At 40.8% G+C, this 19,645-nt stretch overlaps 1 protein-coding gene across 1 annotated transcript in view; it reads left to right on the plus strand.

The window, feature by feature from the left end:
* The window catches only part of TECTA (tectorin alpha), a 226,617-nt gene that overhangs the window by 135,597 nt on the left and 71,375 nt on the right, over window positions 1-19,645 (plus strand). Inside the window, exon 8 of the mRNA XM_040416053.1 lies at window positions 7,683-8,275. Coding sequence (XP_040271987.1) covers window positions 7,683-8,275 — 593 coding nt within the window. The remainder of the gene's footprint in view (window positions 1-7,682; window positions 8,276-19,645) is intronic.

Genomic DNA, 19,645 nt, shown 5'->3' on the forward strand with positions numbered 1-19,645 from the left:
CTATAGTGACAGGGAGTGTTCTACAGGATTGGTAAATGTGCTTCAAATAGGGGTCAAAAGCAGAGCTCGGAAACTATAGGCTGGCAAGTTTAACATTTGTTGTGGGTAAACTGTTTGAGGGTTTGCCAAGAGATGCTATTCTGGAATATCTCAATGAAAATAAGTGAATAACACCATATCAGCACGTCTTCACGAGGGATCGTCATGTCAAACTAATTCAATCAGTTTCTATGAGGAGGTAAGTTCTAGACTTGACCGCGGCAAGTCAATGGATGTCGTATATCTGGACTTCTCCAAAGCATTTGACACTGTACCACATAAAAGGTTAGTATATAAAATGAGAATGCTCGGACTGAGAGAAAACGTCTGTATGTGGGTAAGTAACTGGCTGAGGGATAGAAAACAGAGGGTGGTTATTAATGGTACACACTCAGATTGGGTCACTGTCACTAGTGGGGTACCACACAGGTCAGTATTGGGCCCTATTCTCTTCAATATATTTATTAATGATCTTGTAGAAGACTTGCACAGTAAAATATAATTTTTGCAGATGACACTAAACTGTTTAAAGTAATTTGTTACAATACTGTGTTTGAGTTCATATTGTGGCAATTGTGGTACAGTGGCTAGTAAAGATACGCATAGTCTGAACATAGTCTAAAGAGGACTGTATACAGCTACAGATGGATCTGGATAGATTGGAGGCCTGGGCAGAGAAGTGGCAGATGAGGTTTAACACTGACAAATGTAAGGTTATGCACATGGGAAGGAATAATGCAAGTCACCAGTACATATTTAATGGTAAAACATTTGGCAACACTGACATGGAAAAGGACCTAGGAATTTTAGTGAACCACAAACTAAGCTGTAGAAACCAGTGTCAGGCAGCTGCTGCCAAGGACAATAAGAAAATGGGTTGCATTAAAAGGGGCATAGATGCCCGTGATGACAACTAGTGATGGACGAACATCGACCGGGACGGTTCGCGAATGCGATCAAATGATCGAGAACCGAAAGTTCGCGGCAAGCCCCATTTACTTTAATGGCAGGCGAACCTGAAAAACCTTCAGCTCATATTTGCAGCCACCAAATACTTAGTAGAAGTGTACAAATAGTCCCACAACATGGACAACTGACATACTAGAGGGGGATCAATGACAAAAATTCTAACAGAAAATATGTATCTTAATCAGGGGACATTTTTATGCGTCTTAAAGGGAAATTCTCTGAAATGTGCCCTGTTGGAGCCTACAAAATTTATATTTTAGGCCACAGGAGTACGGGCCTTAAAAATTAGGCATTCTCCTTACATAAAAGAAATTGTGATTATGTGGCTCGAGGTACATTATGCGGTCACTGAATAACAATTTTACTGTACCACACTCTTTTTTTCACTTTTTTGGGGGGCAACTGGTATATCACACCAGTAGAAATGATTTGTTCCAATGGCGTTTGTCACTCTCTGTAGCTGAGGTAACGCAGCAAAACTTCAAACAAATGCTGCACTACCCAAATGCATTATATAGAAAGTATATAATTGGTATATAACACCCCTGCTTCAATCAGTTTTTTTGTGGGGCAACTGGTATTTCACACCAGTAGAAATTATTTGTTCCAATAGCGTTTGTCACTCTGTGTAGCTGCGATATCGCAGCAGAACCGCACACAAATGCTGCCCTACCCAAATGCACTATATAGAAAGTATATTATTGGTATATAACACCCCTGCTTAAATCAGTTTTTTTGTGGGGCAACTGGTATATCACACAAGTAGAAATTATTTGTTCCAATAGCGTTTGTCACTTTGCGTAGCTGCAGTATCGCAGCAGAACTGCACGCAACTGCTGCACAATACAAATGCACTATAAATCCATAAGGGCACAGCCTTATTTCACCTTCCTGCCCAGGCCATTTTTTGCAAATCTGACCAGTGTCACTTTAAGTGGTGATCAGTTTAAAACGCTTTGACTTATCCAGGCCATTCTGAGATAGTTTTTTCGTCAAATATTGTACTTCATGACACTGGTAAAATGGAGTAAAAAAAATTCATTTTTATTTATAAAAAAAATACCAAATTTTCCAAAAATTTTGAAAAATCTGCAAATTTCCAAGTTTCAATTTCTCTACTTCTATAATACATAGTAATACCTACAAAAATAGTTATTACTTTACATTCCCCATATATCTACTTCATGTTAGGATCATTTTGGGAATGATTTTATTTTTGGGGGACGTTACAAGGCTTAGAAGTTTAGAAGTAAATCTTGAAATTTCTCTGAAATTTTCAAAAAACAACTTTTTAAGGACCAGTTCAGGTCTGAAGTCACTTTGTGAGGCTTACATAATGGAAACCACCCAAAAATGACCCCATTCTAGAAACTACACCCCTCAAGGTATTCAAAACGTATTTTACAAACGTCGTTAACCCTTTAGGTGTTCCACAAGAACTAATGAAAAATAGAGATACAATTTAAAAATTTCACTTTTTTGGCAGATTTTCCATTTTAATATTTTTTTCCAGTTACAAAGCAAGGGTTAACAGCCAAACAAAACTCAATATTTATGGCCCTGATTCTGTCGTTTACAGAAACACCCCATATGTGGTCGTAAACTGCTGTACGGGCACACGGCAGGGGGACGCAGAAGGAAAGGAATGCCATACGGTTTTTGAAAGGCAGATTTTGCTGGACTGTTTTTTTGACACCATGTCCCATTTAAAGCCACCCTGATGCAGTAGAAACTCCAAAAAAGTGACCCGATTTTAGAAACTACAGGATAGGGTGGAAGTTTTGTTGGTACTAGTTTAGGGTACATATGATTTTTGGTTGCTCTATATTACACTTTTTGTGAGGCAAGGTAACAAGAAATAGCTGTTTTGGCACCGTTTTTTATTTTTGTTATTTACAACATTCATCTGAATGGTTAGATCATGTGGTATTTTTATAGACCAGGTTGTCACGGACGCGGCAATACCTAATATGCATACTTTTTTTTTATTTATGTAAGTTTTACACAATGATTTCATTTTTGAAACAAAAAAATCATGTTTTAGTGTTTCCATAGTCTGAGAGCCATAGTTTTACCAGTTTTTGGGCGATTATCTTGGGTAGGGTATGATTTTTGCGGGATGAGATGACGGTTTGATTGGTACTATTTTGGGGTGCGTGTGACTTTTTGATCGCTTGCTATTACACTTTTTGTGATGTAAGGTGACAAAAAATGGCTTTTTTTACACCGTTTTTATTTTTATTTTTTTACAGTATTCCCCTGAGGGGTTAGGTCATGTTATATTTTTATAGAGCCGATCGATACGGATGCGGCGATACCTAATATGTTTACTTTTTTTTTATTTATGTAAGTTTTACACAATAATATAATTTTTGAAACAAAAAAAAAATCATGTTTTAGTGTCTCCATATTCTGAGAGCCATAGTTTTTTCAGTTTTTGGGCGATTATCTTAGGTAGGGGCTCATTTTTTGCGGGATGAGATGACGGTTTGATTGGCTATTTTGGGGTGCAAATGACTTTTTGATCGCTTGCTATTACACTTTTTGTGATGTAAGGTGACAAAAAATAGTTTATTTAGTACAGTTTTTATTTTTTACGGTGTTCATCTGAGGGGTTAGGTCATGTGATATTTTTATAGAGGCGGTCGATACAGACGCGGTGATACCTAATATGTATTTTTTTTCCCCCTATTTTTTACCATTTTTTTTTTACTTTATTTGGGGAAAATGACGTTTTTGTTTATTTTTACTTGAAACTTTTAATTTTTGGGGGGGGGGGAACTAAATTTTTTCAACTTTATTTTTCACTTTATTTTTTGTCCCACTTTGGGACTTCAACTTTTGGGGGTCTAATCCTTTACAATGCATTCCAATACTTCTGTATTGGAATGCATTGGCTGTATGAGTAATACAGTGTGTATTACTCATACAGCTTCCGGCCTGTGAGATCGAGGGGGCTGGATCTCACAGGCTCATCACCGGAAGGCAGCGCGATGCCTTCCTTAGGCATCGCGCTGCCTTCCATGCCATCGGGTCCCCCCTATAGCCCCACGGGGACCCGATGGCACCGCCGCCCGCCGCAACATAAATAGGCGCAAACCGCAGGTCTGAATTGACCTGCGGTTTGTGGCGATCGCCGACAGGGGGGTCACAGGACCCCCCTGGGCATTGAGCCAAGGTGCCTGCTCAATGATTTGAGCAGGCACCTTGTTCCGATCACCGCCCGCTGGGCGGCGGCGATCGGAAATACACATGACGTACCAGTACATCATGTGTCCTGAAGAGGATAATATACTTTTTATGTTAGAAAGTATACTATAAGTATATTACACCCCTCAGTATGTCACACCTATCGATAGCACACCTATACCAGTCCTTAAAAGGACTTTTGTGGCCCTATTAGCTAGTGTTTGGTGTCCCTAACAGTCTGTCCCTGCTCCACACAGCAAACTCTCCCTACACTGGCAAAAGACTGAATGTAAAATGGCAGCTAGATCAGGTTTATTTATAAGATATGGGGTATGTCCATGTGCTGAAACGTCTCAATTGGCTGTCCTGTACCACCTGATGGATGTGTCATGGGTCAAAGTTCTTCACAATGTAAACGAATATGGCGCCGGCGGACATCGCCATATGTTCACCGAACCGCAAACGAGCAAAGTTCGCAGCGAAACGACCGCCGGGCAAACCGCAAGGCCATCACTAATGAGAACATAGTCCTACCACTTTGCAAATCACTAGCCAGACCACACATGGAGTACTGTGTACAGGTCTGGGCTCCTGTGAACAAGGCAGACATAGCAGAGCTGGAGAGGGTTCAGAGGAGGGCAACTAAAGTAATAACTGGAATGGGTGGACTACAGGACTCTGAAAGATCAAAATTACGGTTATTCACTTTAGAAAAAAGACGACTGAGGGGAGATCTAATAACTATGTATAAATATATCAGGGGTCAGTACAGAGATCTATCCCATCATCTATTTATCCCCAGGACTGTGACTGGGACAAGTAGAGATGAGCAAAGTTTTATAAAATCAGATTCGGCTGCTTTGCCGAATCTTACAAACAAAAATACGCTTTGCGACGAAATTACCATATTTTTCACCCCATAAGACGCATTTTTTCCCCCCTAAAGTGGGGGAGAATGCCCCAACGTCTTATGGGGAGAATAGTAATGAGCGCTTCCATTGTGCGCCCCAGTTCATAGCACAGCCGACAACAGGAGGAAGACAGAGCGCGGGCGGTGAGGAGCGGTAGCGTCCGGGAGCAGGCAAGGTAAGTGGTTTATTTATTTTATCTGGCATGAGGCTGGGGGCTGATCTGAGTCAATGGGGGTGATGAGAGGCATAAGAGCTGATTATGGGGGCTGATGAGAGGCATGGGGGCTGATATGGGGCTGATGAGAGGCATGGGGGCTGATGAGAACTATGATAAACTATGTTACTATGTAAGATCCATCTCCTTTCTACATTTGTTAGAAATATGAATTCTCCAGAAGCATGCAGAAAGAAGAGCTTATTTTGAAAACGTCTAGTTGCTGATTTCCTTACATACTGCCTTAAACCATAACCGAGTAAAAAAAAAAAAAAAGTTTGCATAATGGCTGGGCTTCTTTGTACAATCATAACTGTGAATAAACACTTATGGTTGGGCTTCACTAAAGTCACTTTCAGCCACATTATTCCCTTTATCAGCTGCACAGCTAGATGCATTTCATTCTGAAGCAAGGGGTGTCTCACTCCTGCCAGTACTGTATGAAGTGATCTCACTTCCCATACTTCTCACTATGTTTGTTTTCTTCTAGGGAGCTCAGAGAACAGATAAGGAGGGAGAAATCACACTTACAGAAAGCAGTTGTTTTATCAGGCTCACAATGTCAGCTAGCTCTGACACACTTTGTTACCATTGACGGATCTTGCCTGACGACAGGAAGTGGATTGCAGTGTAGGTGGAAGTGAGACCCCTAGTGGCCAAGGCTTTATGTCTTTTTTTCAGGTGGATGCAGGCATATTTTCTAAATGAAGTGATTTCGAAATTTGCTAGTTACACCATTCTGTATTAAATGAAGTAAAATTGTGTGAAAGCACAGTGACTCTAAGGCGTGAAGAACTAATTCTGTTGCATTTTGATGTGAGAAAAATGTGACAAAAAGGGACATAATATTTGCAGTGGTGTAGAAAACACAGCAAAATAAACTTTCAATCATTATATACACTAGCCACTCTAATTTATCCTGCAATATCTATAAAAATGCAAAAGAACAATATTTCATGTTTTAAGAAAGATAGCAAGTCAGTATCGGGGAAAGCCAAAACAGATGTTCTGCGCATGCGCCGAATGAAGAGTTAGCGGTACATACATTAGGATTACAGGGCCTGGGAAGAGGAAAGTAAGGATGCCTGGCCCTGTCAGTCAGTGGGAGAGGGGAGGCCGCTAAGGGTGGAAAGTGGAGGAGCTGAGGTACTGTGATGGGCTAGGGTCCACCCCTCAGTGTACTGAATCCCTCATTACCATAAATAATAAACGTCTGATTTCTCATAAACAGGGCCACAGAGTTTAACAAGAGAGGTATTGCTTTAATAAGCAGGATCAACCCTACCAGACAGTATGCCTGTTTTAGACTACTTGCATTGTTAATTCTGCCATTGAGATCCGGCAATCCATTATTTTTTCCATTGTTATGACCAGACACAAAACCGCAGCCTGCAGCGGTTTTGGGTCTGGTCACAAAGCAGAATGCTGATGGAATGGAAGACGTCCTGATGCATCCTGAACAGATCTCTTTCCTCTCAGAATGCATGAGGACTAAACGGAAATGTTTTTTTCCGGTATTGAGATCCTCTGCTGGATCTCAATACCGGAAAACAAGAATGCAAGTGTGAAACAGGCCTTAATGGGATTGATACTGATGACTTACTCTTTAAGAGGAAAGTTTTTTTTTTTAACATGGCTGATATGGATATGGATATGGAAACATAGCCCAGCATATGAAAGGTGTTATAAAGTTACAACGATAAAGTGACAAAGATGCTAAGTTTCAATGGCACTAATAGACCCATTCACACAAGATCTGTCTGTTAAAGGGATTGTGTCGCGAAGCATATTTTACATTTGTCAAACCAGCACCTGGATCTGAATACTTTTTTAATTGCATGTAATTCAAAATTGAGCATAGCCACTGAGTTATTCAATAATATGTATCTGTATAGCGCCACCTGCTGTTTGTTCTTTTCCTTATTTTTTTGTCCATCTGACTAAGCTGGTCGAACTTGCTCAGTTTAAATATTCAACTGCCACCAGCCATATGTTCTGTTAGAAGCTGTGGTGGTTACATGGAGAGAGCTGCAGCAGGGAGGACACTCTCTCGGAGCTGCCAGGCTGAAGATAATCTAGCAGAACAATTGGATTAGTGAATGTGGAAATCTCTGGATCCATGTGAGGTACAGGGCTGGTTCTAGCTTTGTTAGGAAGGTATTGTCACATACTATATGATGTCTGGTTTTCATTTTTTACATCAATCATGGATAACCCCTGTACTAGTGTGATATCTCCATTGATACTTATGCTATTCTGAGAAATGATATATCATATCTTTTTGTAAATAAGACAGATATGTTTGTGCCGAGGTGATGTAATGTAATTCATTTTACAGATTTCTTTTTTGTGCATTTCAGCCGCTTCCGTGCAATGTCCTGAGTTCAGCCACTATTCAGTTTGCACCAGCAGTTGTCCATCCACTTGTTCTGACCTCACGGCTTCTCAGCTCTGCAATACTCCCTGCACAGAAGGTTGCGAGTGTGATTATGGGTATGTACTCAGCGCAGATGCGTGTGTCCCCGTACACAAGTGCGGCTGCGAGATGGACGGGAAATATTACGCCGTTGGCGATTCGTTCTGGACAACAGCAGACTGCACTGTGCAGTGTTGGTGTGAAGATGGAGGGGAAGTATTATGCTTCAACACTACCTGCCGCGATGGTGAGATATGCTCTGTGGACAATGGATATCAAGGCTGCTACCCAAAAAGAGAAAGTGTCTGTCTGGTCAGCCAGAATCAAGTCATGCATACATTCGACTCCGTAAGCTTCCCATACCCTGTGGAATACTCTTATACTTTGCTAAAAACTTGCCCTGAGAAATCAGAGTTTATTGAGATAGACATCAGCAAGAAGAAGTCTGACTCTGGGCCTAACTGGCTGAGGCCTTTAAAAATCCACGTGGCTAAACAAGAAATAAGGATCGGTGGGGGCAGCACATCCGAAATTAAGGTAAGAAACTTTAATGTTATCACAACACATATGGAGGCAAGTTGCTTACGAGGGCATTCACCAACCGAGTGTTGGCACCTTCATCAGATGATTGGTGGCACCTTTAGTCTCTTTATTAAAGTGAACCTGTCACCTGGATTTTGGGTATAGAGCTGAGGACATGGGTTGCTAGATGGCCGCTAGCACATCCGCAATATCCAGTCCCCATAGCTCTGTGTGCTTTTATTGTGTAAAAAAAACTATTTGATACATATGCAAATTACCCTGAGATGAGTCAGAGCTTGAAAATATGACTCTTTTCTGATCACACAAGTAAGATATGACTCTTATGTTAATTTAAATAAAAGGCGGGAAGTACAAAAATGCATAATACTTTTTGAATTCGTCTGCAAATGAAATTAAACGTGTAATTTATATGTTTAGTGTAACACAATAAACATTTAGAAACGCTCAGTGGGGGTAGCATAGTAGAGGTGACAGGTTCCCTTTAAAGGGGTTGTCTGGGCTTTTAATATTGATGACCTATCCTCAGAACGCACAAAAAACGTAATATAGAGCAATTAAAAGTCATCTGTACCCCAAAATAGTACCAATAGAACTGGCACCTTATCCCGTAGTTTCCAAAAATGTAATATAGAGCAATTAAAAATCATCTGTACCCCAAAATAGTACCAATGAAACTGGCACCTTATCCCATAGTTTCCAAAATGTGGTCACTTTTTTGAGTTTCTACTGTAAGGGTGCATCAGGAGGGCTTTAAATGGGACATGGCATCTAAAAACCAGTTCAGCTAAATCTGCCTTCCAAAAACTATATGGCGTTCCTTTCCTACTGCGCCCTGCCGTGTGGCCATACAGCAGTTTACAACCACATATGGGGTGTTTCTGTAAACCGCAGAATCAGGGTAATAAATATTGAGTTTTGTTTGGCTGTTAACCCTTGCTTTGCTACTGGAAAAAATGGATTAAAATGTAAAATCTGCCAAAAAAGTGAAATTCTGAAATTTCATCTCCATTTTCCATTAATTCTTGTGGAACACCTAAAGGGTTAACAAAGTTAGAAAAATCAGTTTTAAATACCTTGAGGGGTGTCGTTTCTAAAATGGAGTAATTGTTGGGTGGTTTCTATTATGTAAGCCCCACAAATTGACTTCAGGCCTGAACTGGTCCTTAAAAAGTGGGTTTTGGAAATATTCCGAAAAATTTCAAGATTTGCTTCCAAGCCTTCTAACGTCCCCAAAAAATAAAATGTAATTTTCAAAATGATCCAAACATGAAGTAGACATATGGGAAATGTAAAGTAATACCTATTATATGAGGTATCACTATCTATTATAAAAGTAGAGAAATTGAAATTTGAACATTTGGGAATTTTTCTAAATTTTTGGTAAATTTGGGATTTTTTCACAAATAAAGGTGTAATATATTGACAAAAATTTATGACTATTCTGAAGTTCAATGTGTCACGAGAAAACAATCTCAGAATGGCTTGGATAAGTAAAAGTGTTCCAAAGCTATTACCACATAAAGTGACACTTGTCAGAGTTGCAAAAAATGGCCTGGGCAGAAGAGCGAAAACTGTCCCGGAGTAGAAGGGGTTTAGCATTTTAACACAAAGACAACATTAGCAATATCAAAGTGACAGCGACAGGGCAGGAGCAAGATATTTTGGTACCCTAGGCAGAGCAGGCAAATTGCCCCCTCCCAAATCAATTAAAAGGGAATGTGTTACCCCGATTTTGGACTATTATCTAGAATAATACACTGCTCAAAAAAATAAAGGGAACACAAAAATAACACATCCTAGATCTGAGTTAATTAAATATTTTTCTGAAATACTTTGTTCTTTACATAGTTGAATGTGCTGACAACAAAATCACACAAAAATTAAAAAATGGAAATCAAATTTTTCAACCCATGGAGGTCTGGATTTGGAGTCACCCTCAAAATTTAAGTGGAAAAACACACTACAGGCTGATCCAACTTTGATGTAATGTCCTTAAAACAAGTCAAAATGAGGCTCAGTAGTGTGTGTGGCCTCCACGTGCCTGTATGACCTCCCTACAACGCCTGTACATGCTCCTGATGAGGTGGCGGACGGTCTCCTGAGGGATCTCCTCCCAGACCTGGACTAAAGCATCTGCCAACTCCTGGACAGTCTGTGGTGCAACGTGACGTTGGTGGACAGAGCGAGACATGATGTCCCAGATGTGCTCAATTGGATTCAGGTCTGGGGAACGGGCGGGCCAGTCCATAGCATCAATGCCTTCATCTTGCAGGAACTGCTGACACACTCCAGCCACATGAGGTCTAGCATTGTTTTGCATTAGGAGGAACCCAGGGCCAACCGCACCAGCATATGGTCTCACAAGGGGTCTGAGGATCTCATCTCGGTACCTAATGGCAGTCAGGCTACCTCTGGCGAGCACATGGAGGGCTGTGCGGCCCTCCAAAGAAATGCCACCCCACACCATTACTGACCCAATGCCAAACCGGTCATGCTGGAGGATATTGCAGGCAGCAGAACGTTCTCCACGGCGTCTCCAGACTCTGTCACGTCTGTCACATGTGCTCAGTGTGAACCTGCTTTCATCTGTGAAGAGCACAGGGCGCCAGTGGCGAATTTGCCAATCTTGGTGTTCTCTGGCAAATGCCAAACGTCCTGCACGGTGTTGGGCTGTAAGCACAACCCCCACCAGTGGACGTCGGGCCCTCATATCACCCTCATGGAGTCTGTTTCTGACCGTTTGAGCAGACACATGCACATTTGTGGCCTGCTGGAGGTCATTTTGCAGGGCTCTGGCAGTGCTCCTCCTGTTCCTCCTTGCACAAAGGCGGAGGTAGCGGTCCTGCTGCTGGGTTGTTGCCCTCCTACGGCCTCCTCCGCGTCTCCTGATGTACTGGCCTTCCTCCTGGTGGCGCCTCCATGCTCTGGACACTACGCTGACAGACACAGCAAACCTTCTTGCCACAGCTCGCATTGATGTGCCATCCTGGATAAGCTGCACTACCTGAGCCACTTGTGTGGGTTGTAGACTCCGTCTCATGCTACCACTAGAGTGAAAGCACCGCCAGCATTCAAAAGTGACCAAAACATCAGCCAGGAAGCATAGGAACTGATAAGTGGTCTGTGGTTAGCACCTGCAGAACCACTCCTTTATTGGGGGTGTCTTGCTAATTGCCTATAATTTCCACCTGTTGTCTATCCCATTTGCACAACAGCATGTGAAATTGATTGTCACTCAGTGTTGCTTCCTAAGTGGACAGTTTGATTTCACAGAAGTGTGATTGACTTGGAGTTACATTGTGTTGTTTAAGTGTTCCCTTTATTTTTTTGAGCAGTGTACATGAGAAATACTCCACATATGGAGTCCGGATCACAATTTTTTATGTTTTCACTGCCTCCTGTTCTCACACTGTCAGCTCTCAAAGCTGCATTGAAATGCAATGTCAAGACTATGGTGCATGCGATCATGAGTTCTCTCTAATATTTTAGAACAGCACAGCGATCTTGACTTTGTATTTCAGTGCAGTTTTGAGGGCCGTCAACAGAGGACAGTAGGAACATAAAAAATAGTGATCTGGACTTCTTGTCTGCTGTACTACACATGTATTAATGTAGATAATAGTCCAAAAACAAGGTGACAGGTTCTCCTTGAAGTGATAATAAAGAGAATTAAACATTTAAAAAAAGCAGGTATGGGTATGACAAATCTAAATCCAGTGACTCACAGGTGACGTCTCCACTGATTTGAGTTCTTCACTTTCCTGTTCTCCATTTGGTCCAGACTAGGGATGAACAAACCCGACCTGTTCAGGTTCGGCGTTCAGGTAGTGAAGGAATTCCGTTATGGATTCCGTTAAAATGGAATATAACAGAATTTGTGACGGAATGCAAAACGGAAGCCTTGAAAGGGAACCTGTCATCAACTTTATGCTGCGCATACTAACGGCAGAATAAAATAGAGACAGGTGAGTTGATTTCAGCACTCTGTCTTTTATAAGTTAAAAGTAAGTGGTTGCTGAGAACCAACATCACAATCATTGCAGACTGGGCCTGGAAAAGAGTCACGGCCACCTGAGAAGAGTCCTGGTTATTCATGAATTCCTGCTCTCCTGCCCACCTGCTGATGACTGACAGTCTAATACCTAGTTTTCTACCTTTGTCTCTAGGAGAGAACTGCCAATCATCAGTAGACGGTGAGAGAGCAGGAGATTAGGAATAACCAGGACTCTTTTTAAGTAGATTTGACTCTTTTCAAGGCCCGGGCTGTAATGATTATGATGCTGGTTCTCGGCGACCACTTACTTTTAGCTCATGAGTGACACATCGCTGAAATCAGCATTTCTGTCACTATTTTATGCTGCCTTCAGTGAGGTCAGCATAAAGTTGATGACAGGTTCCCTTTAAGAGGCATTTCGTTTTGATCTGTCATAATAGAAGTCTATGGCCAAGCATAACAGATCAGTCTGATTTCAATTATGCAGGACTTTATTTTCCATCCATTAGACTGTATACAGCAACTAAAATATGTCAGGTACACTGATCTATTTAATTATTTTGAGAAATGTTCCAAAAGTCAGTTGTACAGAGTCCAGTATACTCTACTGCAACCGTCATGCAGAAAAAACATCAGACAGTACACTGCTAGCACACGGATTATTATTGTAGGATAGTTCTGTCTTTGATTATGAATTATGTTATGTTGTTTGGGCTAATTCACATTACTTTAAAAAAAAGTACTATAGCTTTAAATATTGCTATAGCAGTGTAATACTCACTTTAAATGGTAGGCAGCCTGACTGAGTTCAGTAACACATTACACTGTCCTGTCCCTAGCTAAATCCAGTCTGTCGGTCTAAATTCTTCCTGACACAAGCTAGTTGTATTCTGTGTTTAAAGATTTAGGGGTACATTTATAAAGACCGGTATATTGTATGCCGGTCTTGATTCCCCCTGTACTGCCGGAGGGTGCGCCAAATTCATGCAGAGGTGCATGCCTCTCATATATTTGGTGCATCTTCCGACTGTGCCAGCGACACACCTAAATCTATGGCAGCCTCCTAGCTGCCGTAGATTTAAAGAGGTTCTCCCATGACTAATGTAAAAAATGAAAACTAGACAATCTATAGTACATGACAACCTCTTCCTAACAAAGCTAGAACCAGCCCTGTACCTCACATGGATCCAGAGATCTCCTCATTCATTGCTCTGCTAGATTTATATCAAGCTGGAAGGTCAAGGGGAGTGTCTTATCTGCTGCAGCTCAGGGGGTGTGTCTCAGCTCTCCCTATTACAGCTCAGGGGGCATGTCCATGCTCTCCCTATCACAGCTTAGGAGGCAGTTAAAGGATGAAACTGAGCATGTGCGGCCACCTCAATGAGCAGGTAAAAAAAAATAAGAAAAAAACAAACAGTAGGTGGCGCTATACAGATACATTTTATTGAATAACTCAGTGGCTATGCAAAAAAAATTATTATATGCAATTACAAAAGTATTCAGATCCAGGTGCTGGTTTGAAAACTGTAGAATATTTTTCATGGGACAACCCCTTTAAGTCTTTATTGGCACTAGAAAACTGGCTTGAAGAAAGATAAATGTGGCAGGTCTATGGCACAACTTGCTCCCCACCAACGCCCCGCCCCCTGTTCTCTCCACTTCTGAAAAGTGGTGTAAAAGGGAAAATGTTGCAAATTTTGCACCACAAATGCCGTGCGGCACAATTTGCAACCTATGACGTAAATAGATTGGTAAATCTTCCCCAAAAATGTTTTCTTTATAGCTCTGTCAGACATCCTATCACATACATTTATAAGCCCAGAGTACACGGGGCTTGCCCGGGTGTGCCCTTATATGTGCATATGACACACATGTGTGTCATACCCAGGGCCATGTAACACTACCCAGGGCCATGTAATCCTCCATTTCTTCATCTTCCCTGCCCACCAGTGCTCTCTTGTGGTCCGTCTGAAATGACTCACAAAAGCTTCGGATTTTTTTGAATCTGAAGTTTTTGGAAAATTCGTAATGCTCTTGGTTCATTTAGAATCGATTCACTCATTTCTAATTGCTATCATTACAGTAGATACCAATGAAGTCTCTTAGGCACTAGTTCACACTTTCCATTTAATGCAAAAAAAATTACGACGTCCGTTTCTGTTGAATGAAATTCATAAAAAAATATCAAAGTGCAAACTATGAAGTGGGACTAATGTTATTAAAATAGGTGAGCAGTTTCTGCAAAATAGTAAGTTACACACTAGACCCCTTTTATATGACATAAGGTAGAGCCATTCTCTCGCACGTCTTTTGAGTTCAAACGGAGGATTGCAACACAATGGAGCCTCGAAACATTCCTTAGCGTTTCCTTAGGGAATGATTCCTGTCTCCTTTGTGCTGCAATGTGATCCTGCTTTGTGATCTAAAAAGACGTACATCACATGCAGATCTCCCTTACGTGATGTGAAAAGGGCCTAACATTCCTACATGACATCGAGCTGAACTATTGTCCGGTGAAGCGCAGTCTAATTCCCTAAAAGTGACATTATTTGGAACTTACAAAAATATTAGGTACTAACTATAGAAATTTCATTAGCGAAACCTCTTTCTTTCATATTTGTCATGATAATTAAGTAAACATTCAAATAAACTTAGTGAAAGTTAAGGCTGTATTAAAGTAGGGTTGCCACCTTTCCTAACAAAAAATACCGGGTTAAGCCACACCCCACTAGTGTGCCTCCCAGAATTAATAATGCTCCCATTAGTGCCCCCAGTAATATGAATGCCCCATTAGTACCCCCCAGAATTATTAATGCCTCTATTAGTGCCCCCAAGAATTAGTAATGCCCCTATTAGTGCCCCTCAGTAATATCAATGCCCCAATACCCCCCAGAAATAATAATGCCTCCATTAGTGCCCCAGTAATATTAATGCCCCCAATTAGTGCTTCTCAAAATTGAATGTGCCCTCATTAGTGCCCCTGTATAAGTAATGCCCCCGTTAGTGCCTCCCTAGTAATATTAATGTCCCAATTAGTGCCCCTTAAAATTAATAATACCCCCATTGGTGCCTCCAGTAATAGTAATTCCTATATTAGTGCCCCCAGAATTAATAATGCCCCCACTAGTGTGGTACCGGCCGGATGGCAACCCTATATTAACTCCTTCAAGCGACAGCCAGTTTGGACCAAATGCTGGAGCCCCATTTTTCAAATCTGACATGTGTCACTTTATGTGGTAATAACTTTTGAACGTTTTTACTTATCCAAGCCATTCTGAGATTGTACTTCATGTTAGTGGTGAATTTGAGTTGATACGTTTTACCTTTATGCATAAAAATATCCCAAATTTGCAGAAATTTGGGAAAAATTAACTATTTTCAAAATTTGAATTTCTTTGCTTTTAAGACAGATAGTGATAGTTCATAAAATAGTTATCACTTTACATTCCCCATATGTCTACTTTATGTTGGCATTATTTAGCAAATGTCATTTTCTTTTCTTAGGAAGTTAGAAGACTTAGGCCTCATGCACACGAACATATGTATTTTGCGGTCCACAAAAAATGGATGCGCAAAAAATACAGGTGACGTCCGTGTACATTACGTATTTTGCGGAACGGAACAGCTGGCCCCTAATAGAACAGTACTGTCCTTGTCCGTAATGCAGACAATAATAGGACATGTTTTATTTATTTACGGAAATACGGACATACAGAAACGGAATGCACAGGGAGTACCTTCCGTTTTTTTTTGCAGACCCATTAAAATGAATGGTTTCGCATATGGTCTGCAAAAATAAAACGGAACGGACACGGAAAAAAAATACGTTCGTGTGCATGAGCCCTTAAAAGTTTAGAAGCACATTTTGAAATTTTTATGAAAATTTCTAAAACCCACTTTTTTAAGGACCATTTCAGCTAGGAAGTCACTTCCTGGGGCTTACATAGTAGAAACCACCCATAAATGACCACATTTTAGAAATTACACCCCTCAAGTTATTCAAAACTGATTTTACAAACTTTATTAACTCTTTAGGTGTTCCACAAGAATTAAAGCAAAATGGAGGGGAAATTTTAAAATTTAATTTTTTTGGGCAGATTATCTATTTAAATCCAATTTTCCTGTAACACAGCAAGGGTTAACAGCCAAAGAAACCTCAAAATGTATTACCCTAATTCTGCAGTTTACAGAAACCCCCCATATGTGGTTGTAAACTGCTTTATGGGCACACGGCAGGGTGCAGACGGAAAGGAACGTCATATTGTTAACGGAGGACACATTTTGCTGGAATGGTTTTCAGGTGCCATGTCACATTTGAAGAGTCCCTGAGGTACCCCTAGAAAGAAAACCGAGAATAGTGACCCCATTTTGGAAACTACACTCCTCAAAAAAATAAATCTAGTGATAAAGTTAATGCTTTGACCCAACAAGCATTTCATAGAATTTAGAAACACATGGCTGTGAAAATGAAAAATTTACTTTTATTTCCAATATAAAGTTGCTTTAGACCCAAATTTTACATTTTCACAAGGGGTAACAGGAGAAAATGCACCCCAAAATTTGTAATGCATTTATTTTTTACGGAGTTCACCGCGCGGGATTAGTAATATTATACATTTATAAAACAGGTCGTTACAGATGCGGTGACACCAATTATGTGTAGTTTTTTTATTTATTTCATTTTAATTACATGAATGAACAGATATTAGAAAAGACAATTGTGGGCCTGATGGCTATACAGTGCATTGCAATAGTCATCTATTGCAATGCACTGTATAGTCTGTGCTACACTTACACTAAGGCTGATTAGACCCTCAGGGTCTGATCAGCCTTAGGTACATGGCAGCCCAGATGCCTTTGTAAGGCGTCCATTTGCCGCGGCATCTATGCCATAGCAGCAGAATGTCAGAATGACAGCCTGAAACCGGCATTTTTCTCAATGAAGTGCTTCGATTGGTTAGTCTGCAGAGACTAACAAACCAGAGAGCTTGCTGCTGGCAAGGAACCACTCTAATTGGTACCTTGCCGGCTTCCCCGGTGTCTCTGCTCTCTGGGAGAGCGGAGACTCCTGGGCTGTGACACTTTATTGTGTCACAGCCCCACTAAGCAAATTGGACGTGACTGTACGTCCAAATGCAGAAAGTCACTTGCAATTTGGATGTACAGTTGCGTCAAAATGCATGAAAGGATTAAAAGTGTTTCCTGGGAGCCAGGGGCCATGCAAGCCCACCATAATTACAGATATATTGCCTGTAGAAGCAAGATTCTAATATACTTTCTCTCTTAAATTGCGTGGATTGACCTCTTAGGAACCCAATCATTGACGCTCCTTTTCTGACAATCCAGCTTTCGTCGACGTCAAATTCATGGGCTATGGATGGGATGTTACCTCTGCTGTGAATGAGGCCAGAACTATTCGTGGCTCATGCCCAGATGAGGTGAATTCAGGAGTTTCCAGATCCACCAGGGAGAGGAATAGTTCTCGCCCTATCCACAGCAGAATTCATGAACTGGGAGAACCCCTTTAGGGCTGGAGGACGAGATTGACCTACTGAGCATGTGCTTCTGGTCTACGCATTTATTCCAATAATCCTTTTTGTTGCAGTCCAACAAACCTTAGGCCTCATGCACATGGCCGTATTACTGATCCATGTTGTGTTGTATGCATAGCTTGTTGTGGGCCCATACTGTTTCTCTGTGAGCCTCCAATTTTACTCAGAGACCCATAGTTTTTTTTTCCAGATTCATATGAAATCCATGAGAAAATTAATTTTGGCATGGTATCACAGGCCCGATTAAGTTAAGAAGGGTTGTCCAACCTAAAAACAAAATAGTCTGTAAATGGTTTAAAACACATCAGTTCTCTAGTGCAACAGAAGTTTAGATGACCTGTCTGTGGTCACATAACTACTGCAACCAATCCCTGGCCTCTGCAAAGATGTATGCATGAGCCTCTGAGCTGGAGTGGCTTTCTATTTCTTTTTTTGTTTGTTTAAACTGTTTCCTGCCTATGACAAATTTAATTTAATTTTTTATATTATAAAAGCTTCCTCATGCCCTATTTTGTAACATATTTTCTGGTACTTTTCTGCAACTACAATTACACCCCTAGAACTTTACAAAACCATGGCACAGCACACACACACACACACACACAGTTTCAAGTAAGCTTCTGTAAAAAATGGCACCAAAAATCTTTTAATCTTGTAATTGTATATTCCCTTAAAGAGTCACTGTACTGTCACACAATCTCATTTAAAAAATAAATCACTTCATTTGAAAAATATGCCTGCATCCACCTAAAAAAAGCTGTAAAGTCATGGCCACTAGAGGGGTCACTTCCACCTAATTTGCAGTCCACTACCGGTTGTCAGGCAAGATTCGTCCCTGGTAACAGAGACGGCAGAGAGGAAGGGGGGGCGTGTCAGAGCTAGTTGATATCCTGAGCCTGATAAAAGAACTGCTTCTATACAGCCTTTTCAAGATTATAGAATCCTCCTACCTTTCTGTAAGTGTGATTTTCCCCTCCTTATCTGTTCTTTGAGCTCTGGAGCCAAAAACAAACATAGTGGGAAGTAAAGAAAGGACGTCACAGCAGTACAGTGCTGGTAGATTTCACAGAATGCATATGCCCCCGCTTCTGTGTGAAATGCATCTAGCTGTGCAGCTTAAATAGGGAATAATATGACTGTAAAAGACTTTCGGGAAGCCCAAAAAGACATATTCCTTCATAGTTATGATTGTACAAAAAAGCCAAAAAATTAGAAAACTCATGTACACTTTAAGCGATTTTCAGTTTTTTCAGTTTTTTTTTTTACTTCCTGCCTTCCACAAGCCATAACTTTCTTATTTTTCTGTTCATATAACCAGGAAAAGTTGTTCTTTCTAATTGTACCGCTTTATATTGCATGCAATGTAGTGGAAAGCTGGTAAAAAAATCCAGATGAGGTGGAATTGGAAAATAGTTTTAATGCAGTTGTCATTTTTTTACTGGTACCATGTTGGGGTATATACAACTTTTTTGTTACTTTTTATTCAGTGGGTTTTCAGGGGGACAGTGCCCCCCTCCCCCCCCCCCCCTCCCTAAAAAAAAAGTAATATGGGGCATTTCTACTTTTTTACAATTACAGAGTTCATTGTGCTGGATAAATAGTTTTAGATTTAAATTTGTAATAATTTATATTTAGTTTGGACATTTTTTGACACCGAAATAATATTATTATGCTTTTTGTATTGTTTTCTCTGATCACAGACACTGACTGCAGGTGTCTGCAGTGTAACACAGTTACCTACCTGCTATGGCATGGGCTCAGCTCCTGAGATGGCACCATATTAATACTCTAGAGCAGGGGTGTCAAACTCAAATTCAT

The sequence above is a fragment of the Bufo bufo genome, chromosome 1 (genome assembly GCF_905171765.1).
Source record: "Bufo bufo chromosome 1, aBufBuf1.1, whole genome shotgun sequence".
Taxonomy (NCBI): domain Eukaryota; kingdom Metazoa; phylum Chordata; class Amphibia; order Anura; family Bufonidae; genus Bufo; species Bufo bufo.